The 15,918-nt window shown below is 44.0% G+C and overlaps 1 protein-coding gene across 2 annotated transcripts in view; it reads left to right on the forward strand.

Annotated features, from left to right (window-relative positions):
• The window catches only part of CHN1 (chimerin 1), a 103,380-nt gene that overhangs the window by 72,976 nt on the left and 14,486 nt on the right, over positions 1-15,918 (forward strand). For both annotated transcript variants that reach the window (XM_048308826.1, XM_048308827.1), the window contains 2 exons: positions 1,329-1,406; positions 14,162-14,246. In XM_048308826.1, the coding sequence (XP_048164783.1) occupies positions 1,329-1,406; positions 14,162-14,246 (163 nt within the window). The remainder of the gene's footprint in view (positions 1-1,328; positions 1,407-14,161; positions 14,247-15,918) is intronic.

The following is a 15,918-nucleotide window of genomic DNA, read 5'->3' on the forward strand; positions in this document are numbered from 1 at the left end:
AGGAAAGGGGCAGAGTCGAGTGGCCACCGAGGTGAATCCTCCCGGCTGTCAGTGCTCAGCTGAGGGAGCCGCCTGAGCTGGGCTGCCCTGGTGGGCAGCTCCGGGTGGATGTGACAGTCTGCCCTGCTCCTCTGTGAGCCCCTTGATTTTGGCTCCTGTGGCAGTAAGTTCAAGGCTTTTATGGTTGTGCGAAATAGTTTCCTTTGGTTTGTGTGAGGGCTGGCCAGGACCCGACTGCCCTGTGCACATTTCATCGTCAATTGCATCCGTCCAACTTCAGGTTTTGGTTCAGTGGGAGACTGTGGTCATTCACCTTCTGCTAGGATCTGTAAATTCCTAAAGAGAGGCGTCACCAGCAGTTCGGGGTTCAGGTCTTTGCTGGATGGAGTGGTGAAATGAACTTGGGGTGACATTTGTGTTCACAGCTGTACAAGATGTTAGACTGGTGAGCTTGTTTTCACACGAAAAGCACTGAAAACCGTACTTTTAAGGGAAGAGTGGTGCCTATCAGCGGTCACATCACCCGCTCCTGGCCGTACCTCCTGGTGGACAGGCCATGTCAGACGGGGAGCTCGGGGTGAGCCGCTTCCCGCCGCGTGCCCTGGGGCTGCTGGTCGCTGCCCCACCTCCCGCGGCAACCCCCCAGAGCGCAGCGGGGCCATTTTCTAGCGGTGCGTGGCTCGTGCGGCGGCTGCCCCTCCCAGAGCCCGCCGTGCCGGGGGCCGTGCCGGGAGCGGCGCTCCGGGCGGTGCCGGGCCGGGCCGGGAGGGGCCGCGCCGCCCGCCCCGCCGGGGCCCCATTGGCTGCGGCCGCCCCGGGGCGGGGCCGCTCCGCTCCGCGCGAGGCCGCGACGCCCCCGCGCCGGGCAGCGGGCGGGAGCAGGGTGCGAGGCGTGCGCGTCCCCGCGCCCCCCGAGCCGGCCGCCGCCGATGGAGGGGGCGGCCGCGGGCTGCGCGTCCCCGCCGCTGGCTGCCGCCCGCCCCCGGCCCGCCGGCCGCCTGCCGGCAGCGCCGAGCCCCGCGCCCCGCCGAGCCCGTGCCCTCCATGGCCGCGCCGCCCGCCCCAGCAGCCTAGGCTGCGGCATGGTCCGCGCCGCCCCGCCAGCCTGAGTGTGACACAGCCGGGCGCGGGCGGGCCGTCGCCTCCACGGCAGCATGCCGGCCAGGGAGCCCTGGGCAGCGCACCGAGGCGGCGGCAACGCGGGGCACCGCGCCGGGCACGAGGGCCGGCAGCGCGATCTGCTGCTCGCAGCCTTGGGCATGAAACTGGGCGCTCGCAAGGCGTCTGTGACAATCTGGCAACCTCTTAAACTCTTTGCTTATTCGCAGTTGACGTCGCTCGTCCGAAGAGCAACTCTGAAGGAAAATGAACATGTTCCAAAATACGAGAAGGTTCATAATTTCAAGGTAAGGCGTTTTCCTACCTGTTTTCGTTTTTAGATGCAGGGACTTTATCTCGTGTTTTGAAATGGGTCAGGTATTGCAAGGAAATGATATGTATGCAGATTGTGACTTTCTAGGAACTTAAAAGCTGCAAGTAAACCTGATTGCCGGTTGCATCAATTAGGCGCGTTAGAACATACGGCAGAACTGGGATTTTGTTGTTGGCTGCTTGTGTGCACACATTTGTTTTGATAATATTTGCCATATGTAGGCTATCTCTTATTTAGAATCGGTTTGTACTGAGATGCTAAAAGTGAGAAAAACAGGTAAAGTTTTCTTTCAACTCAAATGAATGTAGTCCAGTTTTACTATTAATGCCAAAAAATGTCTTAGATCTATAGTTAGAATATTAAATTGATCTTATCTCAGTTTGTCGCTGGCAAATAGCTTTGGAGGTACGAAGTGTGTTCTGCTGCATCTGGATTGAGCAGATGGTCTGCATTTCCCTTAGTTCCTGGCTTTTCTCCTGTGTCAATGAATTGAGTGTGAAACCGGCATGGCTTATACCATGGGGCTGTTGGACATGCTGGCATCGGCAGCTACCTTGTGTTTTAATAAAATTTACTGTGTCTTCTGTGTAGGTTCTAATTATTAATTGCTTTAAATAACCAGTATTCTTTGGTAAGAGAGATACATGTCAATACAACATATTCGTGTTTTGTAATAAGTGTCCACTAAGGACTCAGTCATGTAACCTTTTGGCGGTCAAAACATTTGATGATAGGCAGTCTGAATTTTTATTTCTTTTAAGAGAAGGGGAGATTGTTAATATAATATGGGCATCTGATAATATAAACATCTGCTAAATGTCTCCTATTTTCAGGTTTGATTTCTATCACACACACACACATGTTGGAATGTGGGAATGTCCATATGCATGCCCATACATTAATTTACCTGTCCTCCATCTGATTTTATTTAAACCACTTTCTGGCTTTTGAGTGCAGATAATCACCAAAAGCGGAAACGTTATGTGACCAGGATGTTTTGTTTCATCTGAGTTCTTCCATAAAGCACGAATTTGAAAACCATGTAGAAAATGGTTTGTAAGAAGTGTTTCATATGAATGCTTGGCATAACATAATTGTGCTGGCTGTCAGTTCAATGCAGAGCATTTTTTCACAGGCTCCTGAGGTGTCCTAAATATCTGCAACGTCTTGCAATTTTCATTTGTTCCTTAGAGTTTGAAGATAATTCCTGCAGATGCCAGCAGATCATGATTTTCCATGTACTACAGTGTATGTAGGATAATAAGTATTTAATTTTGCACATCTGTGTTCCCTAGTTGCTTTTCTTTAACAGCCTGAAACACATCTGTTTTGAAAATAATCCGATAACCTGATTTTCATTCATTTGGGTTTGTTTATATCTTTTTCTTCCATAAACTGTTTATGGAAAGCTTAGGAGCTGTGAATTTTCCAGTCTTTTCCAAAAACAGACTGTGTGTCTGCTCCAAGGTCATAGCCATGGCCCAGACTTTCCACATGGATTGTTTTCTTTATAATAGTTGTACTGTAGTTCCTTTATACATACTGTTGCCAGAAAAATATACCTTGAGAAGTAACTCTATTCTCAAGTCACTGTGAAAGGCGACCCCAGCCCAGATAATTTTTGCTATAAAAAACTAGCAGGGGACAAACCCCTTACAGGGCATGCTTCTACCAACCTTCCCACTGAAGGAATGCTGCTGGCATTCATAAACTCTAAATGTGGCCACTCTCCCATCAGAATAAAAAGCAAAAACATAAGCTCTTAGTAATTTCTGTGTTATGGCTTTAAAATGGTGGCCATCATTAGCTCGTGTGCTTCTCTCCTTTATAATTTCTTTGCATCTGTCAAATTTTTTTCCTCACATGTATAGATGTCATAATTTAAAATGTCTGCACGAGTCTCCCAGGTTGCCTGCCAAGTAGCAAATCTGTCACCCATGCGGAGAGGAAGGGAATGTCAGGTCCAGAGTCTTCAACCTAGACTTTTGAGACAAAACAAGAAAAAACAACTTAGAAATTAAATAAATTTATCCAGTTCAGCTAATCAACAGTGACTGCTGTCCCCAGAGGCTCCACAGCAAACAGGAGGGTGTCCGCTGCTTTGTACCTCTGTGGCTAATCTGCTTTTTGTGCTGCAGGCACAAGGCACCAGATAGGGACCCCTAACCCTCTCCCAGCTGTTTCTTGGATCAGTCACATCACTGCTCACAGAAATGAAGGGGTCTCAAAAATCCTTTTATACTGCAAATGCTGCAGCATCCTAGCAGAGAGGGGAGAAATGGAGAATTGCAAATTCACAACAAGCAGCAATGTTTTCTTGGAGAAGGGAAGGCGTCAGCAGCAGCCACTCCAGAGGCAGGCTGGGGTTAGCAAACATCCCAGAGACTTGACTCCAGGCTAGGGGACCTCAGTTCTCCCTCCCCCCTGCACCTCCTGTCTCTGTGGGATGGGTAGGTGGGGACACAGGTGCCGTTTGAACCCTCAGACTGTTGCCTGCAGCAAAGCTCAGGTAGAGGAATGCGGTGGCAGAGGAGCAGCGTAAGTACATCGTCATTACAGGAGTGCAGTGCCGTGGGGACGAGTGAACATGAAAGCTGCTTTTAAATCATCAAGAGGTCTCCTGAATAAATCCGTTAACCTATGTTTTGCTCCAAGGGTTGTTTGAAAGAAGAATGTAAAGACAGTTTTACTAGGAGTGCTGACATGGCAGGGGTTTTGAGGGGATTTAATCTTACTTAAATCTCCTGGAATGTGAGTTGTCTCCTGCCTGAAGGGAACAGGCTGTGTAGCCAGGGTGACAGGGAGCTCTGCAAGCAGAGCTGGTCGGTAATGATCTCCAACTCTGTAATGTTCTCCTGCTTGGGGAAGTGTGGTCTCTCATGAGCACATGTCAAATGCAAATATAGAGTGCCTGAATTCTCTTAAATTAATCTCCATAAGTAAAGAAAGGGATGATTATTTATAAATGTTAGTTCTGACTGAGTTTTAAATGCATGTCCTTCAGGATGAAAGCTAGGTATGAGAAGTATTTTAAGTATATTTTTGCCTTTTCTAATTTATAAAAAAAAAATTAATATTTCTGTGTTCTTCTCTATAAATCTAATACAAAAGATCCATTTTCTAGTAATTCAAATATATCAGACAAAAGAGACTTACATTGTTTGATACAGCATTTTATTTAGCTCTAATTGAATAATGAATTTGAAGGAGAGTGTGACTTGATTGGGTCTATCTTTTTGCATATTTGGATTACTTTTGCTTTCCCTCTGTTTACCATGCTTTTTTGAAATCCAGCACACTGAATGAGATCTCTTGTAAAATGAATCATTAGACCAAATCAGGACAGTCACTTCACCATCCTCAAAGTTTCAGCCCCACCTTTTCTCACAGAAAGGCTTTTTCTTTCTTTCCATTCGCTTACCCATTATGGGGAATAAATCCCACAGTGTCCCACAAACGTATCCATATGGACAGGGGGGTGTGTGTGTGTGTGTGATGGATATCAAGCTCATTCTTCCACTCAGTGTAGATGAGCAAGAGCATCTTCTATTTGGAAGGTCTGGGAGACCTGTGCTCTTTGAAGTGCTGACAAGGAGCATAGCTGAAGCCAGTGGTGTTATTTTCTTAGGAAAAGAACTTAATCATAGGGGAAAGTTCTGTAACAGAAGAGCTACAAAGTTCAGTAACTTCATAGAAGTGGACAGAATAGGTTCATACCTAGTCATTCCCATAAATTTATTCTACCCCTGGACCCTACTAATAAGAATGCTTTTTACTGTCCCTTACAATTCTCGTAGTTGTTTATATTGTCCCCAAAAGGCAATTAACTGTGATAAATTAAAATAAAATTTCTTACCCAGCTGATATTTAATCTATTCAATAAGTTTAAGGGTAGGAAGCAGCTGGGCACCTCCTGGGCAGGCAGATGAAGGAGGAGCTTGAGGAAATAGAGGAACCACAAATCTGAGGTGAAAAGGGGCCTGTGGCAAGGTGCCATGTGGATTGAAAATGAGAGGAGGACCAGGAGAAGCTCTGGGTTAGGAGGTGTAGTGGGCTCTAGGCCAAAAGAGTTAGACAGCAGGGTAATCCAAGTTGGGTTTAAGGTTTTCTCCATCTTCCCTCTCTAGTGAGGCAGTTTATTGGGGTGGTGAACACATAGGATTCCCCTTGCTCGGTCTTCTGCATTTTCCCATTCTTCATCTCCTCATCTCTCCACTTCTGTCTACATCCCATAGTTTTTGCTGATAAAAAAGATACATCTAATGAGGTACTTTCTGCCGTGAGTCCACCCTATTTGACATGGAATATCTTCTGCATCTCCTCACCACCTGGTGCTGTGCTTTTGGACTTGGGCACTGACCTCACTCCTTTGCCTGCTGTTTGCATGGGGCTGGGGAAGGAGATAAAACTATGCTTGAAAAATGTTCATGGTAAGGAGGGCAGTTTTGGAAGAGGAGCTGGGATTTATGGGGTGATATCTTAGAAGGAAGAGGAAGGTGAAAATCTGAGATTAACAGCAAGAAATCTCCTGGGTAGTGACGCTTGTTAGTCAGAGCAATCACCTTCTCATCACTTGGCAAATTTAAAATAAGCCTGGACAAAACACCTTAAAGGTCTTCACTCCCCTCCAGCTTTTCTGACTCATGGGCCCTGGGGCAGTTTTAGCTCCCTTGGTTGGTTACAGGTATTCCTTCGGACATCTCTGGCTCCTGATGACCTGAGCCAACAGAACACCCTGCAGGTGTTCTCTTACTTTCAGTAGTCCAAGGCACAAACCCACTCTTCTGCCTAGATTAGTGCCATGGTGCTTCACTGAAGCAAGAAGTTGTCCGTGCCTGTCTGGGCTGGACTGAAACCTGTGCTTCCATGCATTATTTTCCCCAGGATATTGTCTTGTTCCTCTCTTGAGCTTCACAAAATAGATCTATCTCCAGAAGACTTTTTTTTTTGCTATCTCTCTGTGCAGTGCATGGTACTGTCACGCTGTTTCCTAGTCACTATCTTACTAGTGCTGCCGGCACAGTCAATTAATTTTAATAAATAACAGTTTAATAAATAGCAGCTTGCTAAATGAGTCAATATTCACAGCATAATTCCCTTTCAAGCCAACACTTCTTCCAGAGAGATGTTTTTCCACGGTTGCTTAAACTAAGTCAGCCAAGATGATGATGAGCCTTGTTTGTTGAGATTCCTCATCTCCCTCCTCGACTGAAGCAGTATCCTGGCTTTGTCTTTGAGGATGACCCACTTGAAAGGCCACATGGGGAGCTCCAGAGGAGACAGCATGCTTTGTCCAGAAGTAACTGGAGGTAGAACATAACCTTAAATATGCACAAGGAGTGAAGGCTCAGGTGAGGACCAGTCCCTGCTGGAAAGACTTTGCTAGTATAGACAGACTCAAGCATCACCTTAATGGAGACACTACTGATTTTAACAAGAGTTACTCTGGCAGTGAAACTTTGACCACATCTTAGACACAAATAAACCCACCTGGCCCTGGCACAGGCCCAAATTTTACTGGAGTAATTGCATCTGTGCTGGGTGCTTTGCTAGTGTAAAAAAATCATAGCAAATTACTTCCATGCCACATGTTATTCTAACAAGAGCTGCTCAGTAGAGCCATGCCTAAACACTGGGAAACTGGGAGATGGAAAATGCAGAAGTGCTGCAAAAAGACCAGAAACTATAACAAACTCTTACTATATTAAGCAGAGCCATTTTTCTGATTTCTGACAGGAACTCATTTCTATTTCTGATGTTCTAAAAACTGGGGCAGATGTCAATTTGGGGTAAATTGATCTAGTTCCACTGAAAAGAGGATGCTGGATTTTTTATTGGGAGCAGAACTGGCACTGGACTTATTTTCAAAATATCTTTAATTGAGCTACTGCAGTAATATGAATATTCAGAGAGAGAGCTGGGTGCCTCTAGTATAGTCCCTGGGGAGAGTCAGTTTGTGTTCCCACAGATAAGAAGACCTCAGGAAATTTGATGTTTCTATTAGACTCCTAGGACTTGAGGGGAAAAAATTTGTTGAAAGGCAGGGAAAATACCTGGAGAACATACCTGGAAAAAACTTCCACAAAACTTCTGAGGAGACTTCATCAGCTCTATGTTCTTCCTTCTGAAACTTACATTGTAAGACAGTTCAATCCAGAAAAGCTTTTAGCCACGGATGGATTTTAGTCTCCTAAGTATTTATTTAATGTTACTTGCATTTTTTTTACTTTTTTGAGGAAAGCCAGGGCTTTTCCAAAGCGGATTGCAAATAGCACAATATTACTTAAATGTTTCTGGTTTCCTAGTGCTAGTCCCTGAATTCAGGATTTGCCACTGTTAAAAAAAATAAGAAAGGGAGAGAAAGCCTTTTTTCAAGATCCTTAATCTATTTAGTCTGTAATTTCTTCCCACCACACCAACAGTTTTATTAGTCCCCATGTGTGGATCCTGTGAGTTTGCCTTGTGCACAGCCCAAAGCCAGACCAGCTCGTTTCTGTGATAAGGCTAGGAAGCGCTCTTCTGGGGAGGACTGGGACTTTGCCTCTAGAAATTTGTAGTGCATGTTATGCTCTCTCATCATCAACAGCTTTTCCTCCAAATTAGCCTTAGTATCTTGACAAAAGCATTTATTTAGGAATCTCTCAGGGGTTTGTATTCTATTTACATCATTACATATAGCGCATAAAGTACGTATGTATATACAATTTTAATTCTATGGATTTTATTCAATTTTCACCTCTAGTTTCAGAATTTTCTGTATGGAGGCATGTATCAAGTAAGTTGGACCTGGAATAAAATGCAAAATGTTCCCGTTTCCAGTTGTCAGTTTAAAGAAAATCTGCTGTTCCATCCTGAAAGAAAGGTGGCCATTTTCACTCAATTTACAAGCAAAAAAGCCAACAACCTGCAATTTTCATTTTCCGCCTTGGCTCTTGTAGAGCACAGACTAACCTCAATTTCCAGTTGTTCCCATCTCTGGTGACACAGTCAGTGCAAACCAGAGAGTAAACAAGATCTGACAGCGCTTCTGGCTCCAAGTGGGTGAGGACATGGAGGGAGGTTGTCCTGCTCCACATTCTCCGTGCCCCCACCGGCGATAGCGATGCTATTTATACTCCACGCTCTGGGCAAGGCAGCGCTCTGACAGCATCTCTCCTCTCCAGAGCTGCTGCACAGTCATTGGGGAGGTCCCAGGCTGGCTCCCCATGGTTAACACCCCAGCTGGGCTAGGCAGAGCCAGCTCTATTTCCGGAGAAGGTCTGTTCCACTGGCCTCAGTTACGTTCATTTCTGTTACACCTTCACATGAAAGCAATTATCTTGCAGATACTGCTCTGCCGTGTGGGTTGTCGTGGCAGTCTCTTTGCTTCTCAGATTACTTGTCAGCAGCAATATTTTCCTCACAGGAGAATTGTTGTGTGCTGGAATATTCAGAGTGCTTTGAGACCCTTGTTTTAGAGGCACTATCTAATCATCATAATATATACAGGGATAAATTGAAGCATTGCCCAAACTGATGGTTGAGTTTCTCACTTGTATCTCTTGTCTACTCTTCACATCCAGGCAGTCTGTCTGGACCAGGGATGGATGAAAAGGACATGCCTATTGGATGCTAGCATGGGTGCGCTCAGTGCCTGATAAAATCAACTGTGACAGGGAAAACAGACGTTAATAATACGGGCTGAGTTCATCGTTTGATTGAGATTTACAGTGTCTCCCGTATTCAATTAAAAGCTTGGTAAAGTCCCAGCAGGCAGAATTCCGCCGATGGAATTGCAAATCAGCTAGGACCACTGAGCTGCCAGTCTCCGTCCAGCAGTGTCTCATCATCCTTGGGAATTTGTTTGAAGAACAGTATAGCCAGCAGACCTGAACCTTTGGAGCACCATGTGGTGCCAATGCTGGGGGTGTGCCACGTGTTCAGTCCCTGGCAGACTTGGTCTCCTCTCTGAGTACCAACAAGACTTCTGCCTGAAGTGTTGGGCTCCGGTAGCCCAAGAGTATAGATGAACAGTATTTTTTTCCTTTTTCAAGGTCATGTATCCCACCCCACAACAGATGGTAATGCCTGGATTTTCCAAACCCCATTACTCTGACCAGCAGTTTGGTGTGGAGGGCTGTGGAAGAGGTGCTCTGTAGGGAGCGGGGTCTGATGGAACAAGCATTCACTGAGACTGTTGAAGCAGCCTCTCAATAAAGGAAGCCTTTTTTGGATACTGTCCCAAACCACTTCTGGTTTATGTGCTTGGTGTTGGTTTTCTATAACCATAGTTTTTCAAATCCAGTCCTGTCTTCTTCCTGTCAGTGGCTTCACTAAAGCTCTGCTGATCCACCATCTTCCCTCATATCACATTTGCACAGCACTTCACTGATATTTTCTCATTCTCTTCCTCCCTGCCTTGACAAGTGATAAAATCTAAGCCTCCCAGTTAAGAATACAAATTATCTGCTGGCTCATTCCTGGTCTTCAGGTAGCAATCAAGGGTAGCTGAATAACTGCCTCGGAAAAACCAAAAGCATAAAAAATAAGTGGAGTTACAAGATGCACGGGTAACTAACTTCAACAGTGACCTTTATAGAGCCTGAGAAATAATGGGGAGAGATCTGCTTGAGGAGTTCACAGCTTGTGGTATAATCTGCTGTCAGAGCCACTGGGTCATTTTTTACTTGGTTCTCCTAAAAATTTGTCTTTTCTAAAAAAATTTTAATTAAATGCAAAACAAAAACAAGTGAAATTTTCTAACACTCAGAGTGGTTAATCACAAGAATTAAGTTTTTTTTCCTTGTGTATAAGAAAATGCCTTTCAAGCCTGAGCAAAAAACTGTTCTCCTACGTAGATCACAGTAGTTAAATGTTTATTATACTTTGTTGATAGTGCAGGAGAGTTCAAAATAGAAATGCCTAGCGTGTAAACCTAACATGAGGCTCTCCTCTTACTTCAGACTTGCAGGACAGCTTAGATTAATAGTATTTTATATAGTTTCTGAAGCTATTGTCCTTGAAAATTATCTAGACTTTTCTTTTAAAATTATTTTTTTCTCCCGGAATTTTACAAATTACAATTAAAACGAATTTAATTTCTTCTCCCACTTACTCATTTTCCAGACTATTTTAAAAAATTACTCCCATTTGGAAAGAGAGAGAAGAAGATTTTTGGGTGGGAATGAGAATGGAAGGATTGGGAGATATAAAACCACAGTTGGCAATCCTGCTCTCTCACATTTTATAAGACAGTAAAATCTGCATATGGCAGATGGTCTTTTTACAAGGGGAAAGAAACCCCTTGTAATTTAAGTCAGGATCTCTGGGACTCTGCTGGGTGTGTTTTTAGAAATTTTTCTGGAAAGCATCTTTTCAGTTTTGAAAACAAAAAGTTGCTTGGCAGATTTTTAGAATGGGGAATTAAATATAAAAATCAGAATGCTGTATTAAACAGTGTCATGTAATAAATGCAGTATTGTTTGCAGGTGCTGGCCCTTGAAGTATCAAAGGGATGCTAAGGTGTTTCTTTTTAGCTGCCAGACCCCACCCTCCAGGATGAGCTAGGATTAGAGGCTGTTCTGACCTACCTCAGAAGACCAATTTTTCAGTATTTTCTGGCATCTTTTACTGTGTCTGATTTAATTCCCAGAGAGGGTGTGTACTCAGACCAGTGCAGGGTTAGGTGTCCAGTTCCACTCCACGGCAGCGGGAAGATTGATGCTCTGGCACTACTGAGCTCTGGGAAAAGACAGCACTGCTCAGAAACCCCTCAGAAACAGAGGCTTCAGAGGTGATCTTGTGGGGTTAAATACAGCAGGACTGGAAGGACATGATGACCTTTGGGCCTCCTAATTAATACTGCCAGAGACTCTCCGCGTTGCATCTCATATAAAGGATGAAGCAAGGCAGAGCATCATGGGACACAGAAAAACCTACGCTCACCTTTTAATCTGTTTTGAGTTTGCAATCAGAATAATGGATAAGGAATAGTAATTTGGATGAGGCAGCATAAAGCATAGCGGGCTCTGGGTAAATCTAACTGATGATATGGAAAGGCATTTCAGTATTTGGAGGAAGCCTGGCTGCATGGGATGAGACAACAGTGCCAGTGCTGCTGAGACAGTGGTTCTGAAGGACAAACTCAATCCTGGGCTTGTGAAAGGTGACCAGTACATGCAGTGTTGGCAGGGAGGAAGAGAGTCCACCTTGTCCTTGTCATTTTTAGGTTGATGATGAGTCATGATGATGGGGCAAGCTGAGAGCCAGGGTGATGTCAGGGGAACTGGCTGTGGTAGAATCCAGGTTAATCATAGTTACCACACGTAAGAGAAACTGAGCTCCTAAAAAAAGTTCATAACATTAAAAATGGAGGCAAAAGGTTGGAGCGGCAGATTTGGGATGTGATAGACCCTGCAGAACAGTTTCTAGGGAGACTCAGGAGGAGATGAAAATATTCAGACCATGGTGGGGAGCAAGATCCCAAGAAGGAAAGATGTTCACTGCTAAAGCAGCCAGTTAGAGATTGGACATCTGAGGTTTAGTGTGTATCAGCATTGGGGACAGCTCTGGAGAAGCTAAGTTGGGTCTCCAGCACCTAAGGACAGCATTAGAAATGCTTCAGCAAATACCACATTTGGTGATTTGATGTTTGATGAATTGAAATCAACATCTACAGAGACACAAGGTAGGATAGTATAATTCTTTTTATTTAGAAAGAACTAATAATGTGTCAGCATTTTAAGGAACAAAACAAAATTCCCCCTCCTTTTCAATCAGAGATACTAAAAACAAAACAACTTACAAAACTGAAAAGTATTTTGAAAAGAAATTCTTTATTGTCCAGACTTTTGAAATCTCATTTTTTGTTTCAATTTTCCTCAAGAGAATTTTTTGAGAAGTATTTTAAAGAAGTATGTTTTGGGGAGAATTTGACCCCCCCTAAAAAAAAAAAGATGACTGAAATGATGCCTTCCTTTTTCCCTGAAGAAGTTCTGTTAGTCCTGCGGGCATTAAAGCATAGTGCTTTGCTTGAGGATATTAGAATGTTCTTATTCTGGGAAGGGAGCACTGCCAAAAACTTGGATAAAAACCACCAGGCTGAGGAAGAAAGCCAAAAGGATGTGGGTAGTGCAGGTGGGTAATGGAACAAACGGTGTGAAAAATCTCTTTGTGGTGAGAGGAAAAAAGAAAATGGAGAGTACCGGTGCTGACAGCCTTGTCATCGTTTGCTTTCTGGAAGTCAGCCAGAGCTGCAGGGAGAAGAGGCCTCGTGGAGCACATCTCACCTTCCAAAGGCGTGTGGGATGGGTGGGGATGCTGGGGGCAGGCAGGGCTGGGCCAGGCAGCCTGTGCTCACAGGCAGTCAGGGGTCTCCCTTAGCATAGATGTGCATGTGAATTACTTGGTGAGTTCAAGAGTAACTTTCCAGAGTGTCTCAGCAATCTATCTCACTGCTGCTCTGATGGTACCACAAGCCCAGGAGGTTGCAGACCTTCGTTTAGCCAGAACAACTGTGGTCTGAATTTCAGGGTGCTGCTCTGGGTTGCCACTTGTGGGGGTCAGTGTCAGCTGAATCCAGATGCCTCTTACATCAGTGGCATGGGGGACACTTGCCACCTCAGTCAGGCCACTTTGCCTTTCAGTGTTCATAGCCAGAGCTCTGTGCAGATGTCAGGAGCACACATTTCCACCGGCTCCTCCTCTCTTCTGCTCAGCACTGATCCGACTGGGCGCTGCACACGCGTGAGGTTACTGCCTGCTCCCACACCCGCTCAGCACCTCTGAGGGACAGAGTGACTTCAGCCTAAAGCATTTTTACTATATTTCACTGCAAATTTCATTTCTTTGTGATCATCAGCTACTGATTCTATTTTCAGCCTGTCTATTCTAAATAGCAGCTCAAAGCCTTTTACGCTGGCTAAGGAAGTAGTGATTTTTTCTGTAAAGAATCCTGTGGTTTCCTACAGCAGGAGCTTTATCAGAATAAAATCAAAAGCAGTTAATGGTGGCTGCAGGATTTGTAACAAGCATGTGAGCCAGGAATGAAAGCGGCATTGGGGTTTTTCTCTTCTTTAGCTTTGAATTTTTTCCTGGTTCAGTGGATTCTTTTTTTATTTTGGATTTTGGATTTTCAATATGTAGCATTAGTCTGAAGAAAATTAATTTCCTTTTGGAGTTATTCTAAACTGGAAAGTCTCTAGGCAGATTTACAGTATTTCTGTGTGGCACTGGTATTTTTGCCTGGCAGGACTCATTCCATGCGAGGTGAAATCTTGCAGTCCCCTACCCATTTCACACAGTGCTTTATGAAGGCAAGGCCATAGCACAAGGCATTTGAAATTGAAAAGCCAACTCTTGCACAGTTGCTGCAAAAGCCTTGCCTTGTGGCCAGAATCCTGCCCAGACAGAGGGATGCCAAGAATTGGGAGAAGGGCTGTGCCTGCTTCTCTGCCTGACCTGGTCTTGGAGCAGACCCCCACAGACCCAGTTCTTCTGCTCTGGATGGCTCAGGATGGAGGACTCCAGTTTTCCACAGGTCTGCAAGAGTCTAGGTTATTAAATCTGACTTAGTTCCTTTCTTCCTTTCCTGCCATGGTATAGGGAAGCTTCCAGAAACTGCACGTGGTACCTTCAAAGAAGAGGAATTCTGCACTGTTTAAATGCATTGATACTTATGTCTGTGATACTGATGCCTGTGAAATGGTTGGGTAACTTTCTGTAATTTTCCTTTCTGCTACTGTCTTCCAGGTGCACACGTTCAGGGGCCCTCACTGGTGTGAATACTGTGCCAACTTCATGTGGGGCCTCATTGCTCAGGGAGTAAAATGTGCAGGTAACAGTCATTCAGTGTTCTTTTCCTAAGTCAGTCCTCATGTTGTAACTCATGTGCAGCCTGCTCTGCCGCGGGGCCAGTCTGCTCCTTGTTCAATGGAAGGAGGAAGCATAGCCACTCTGCTGCTGATGGTTTCAGGTACCTGTTTCAGTAACTCACTGAAACAGTAACTGCAGAGCCCCCCTCGAGTGCTCACAGAGAAGAGACAATAATCATCATTAAGAGATTGTTTTTTCCCACCCTCTTGGAAGGGAGGAGAAAATAGATGCATAGTTAGCTTCATTTCTTTTATACCATTCCATGTATTGGTAGGTGTGAGAAAGTCATTGAGGATCTTGATGTGCAAGGTGGGCATCAGCAAATTTCGTGTTGTTTCTGTGAAACAGACATTCAGGTTAATTTTATATATAAACCAGCAGACTCCCAGAGTGCCATAGACCTTAAGTCATGTCTCATACTTGCAAACTGAAAGGAAAGTAAGAAAAGGGATGATGAATAAGGGGTGCCTACTGAAATGTTACATAAACATTCAGGTGCTGGTAGAAATGTATTACACACATTGGTGTCACTGCAGGCGTTTCTGGGATAAAGCCTCTCCAAAGGAAAACAGTTTGACAGTTTTATTGATAAGGTTCTTCTGAAAGGAAAGGACAGTCGGCCTTCTTTCAAAGGCAAAGAAAAGGATCAAAGTGATCAAAATAGTTTGCTGTATTTAAAAAGGGTTTTATGACATTCTAGCAAACCGCATTTATAAAAATGGTGCAAAGAGATGTTGATGTATGGAGACCTGCTTACGTTGCCCTGGAAACTGAATTTTCAAGCTAATTTAAGAAAATCTGCTCTGTCTAAAGCTTTCTGAAGTCTTGTCTCAAGCCAATAAGAAGGCTTTTTATCACAGAACTGCAAAATAATGTAAAGTCATTTCTAGCCACATAGGATTGAAATTTTTTTAAATTCTTCACCCATAATTATTTGAATGCAGTATTTTGTTGTTACCATTAGAGTCTGCACTGTCCAGGATGCATTAGAGAGTGCAGCTCTGTTTTAAGACATGATTGTGTAGAAGTGGCATTTCCTTTCTCAGTATTTTGCCTCTGCTAAGAATATAGGATTGCAGCCATGTCCTCCACTTGTGAATTAAGATTGTTAGTACTTTTTATTGCTGTTGACTTTACACAGGGTGTACAGTGCTAGGAGAGGAAGAGAAAGCTTGATTTTCGTTTTCTGATTAGTAAGTTTTTGATGACACTTGAATTAGTAAGTGTACCATCTTTATTCCTTTCTTTAGATTCCTCAGTTTGGGCATTTAGGAGAGATATCAAGTATTTTTCAGGTCAATGTTAGGTAATTTTGATCCAGAAAAACAATAAAAGTAAATGGTATGAAGGCTTGCAATGCTGCATGGCACTGTGGAATTAATATTATTGCTTTTACAAATAAACCCAAAGTGCTTATTATTTTGTACTGCCTTTTTTTTTTTTTAACTGAAGTAGATCTGATTTTATGGATTTATGCAGATTTTTCTAAATTGTGGGTTTCCAAAAGCTTCGAAAATCTGTTTCTTTCCTCCTTATGAGGATGGTGGTAAGTACTGCATGTATCCTTTCTCCTCCTTGCAGTGTAAGGAACATATGTGTATTAGATGACTTCATAGGTTCAGGAACTATAATTA

The sequence above is a fragment of the Corvus hawaiiensis genome, chromosome 7, assembly GCF_020740725.1.
Source record: "Corvus hawaiiensis isolate bCorHaw1 chromosome 7, bCorHaw1.pri.cur, whole genome shotgun sequence".
Taxonomy (NCBI): domain Eukaryota; kingdom Metazoa; phylum Chordata; class Aves; order Passeriformes; family Corvidae; genus Corvus; species Corvus hawaiiensis.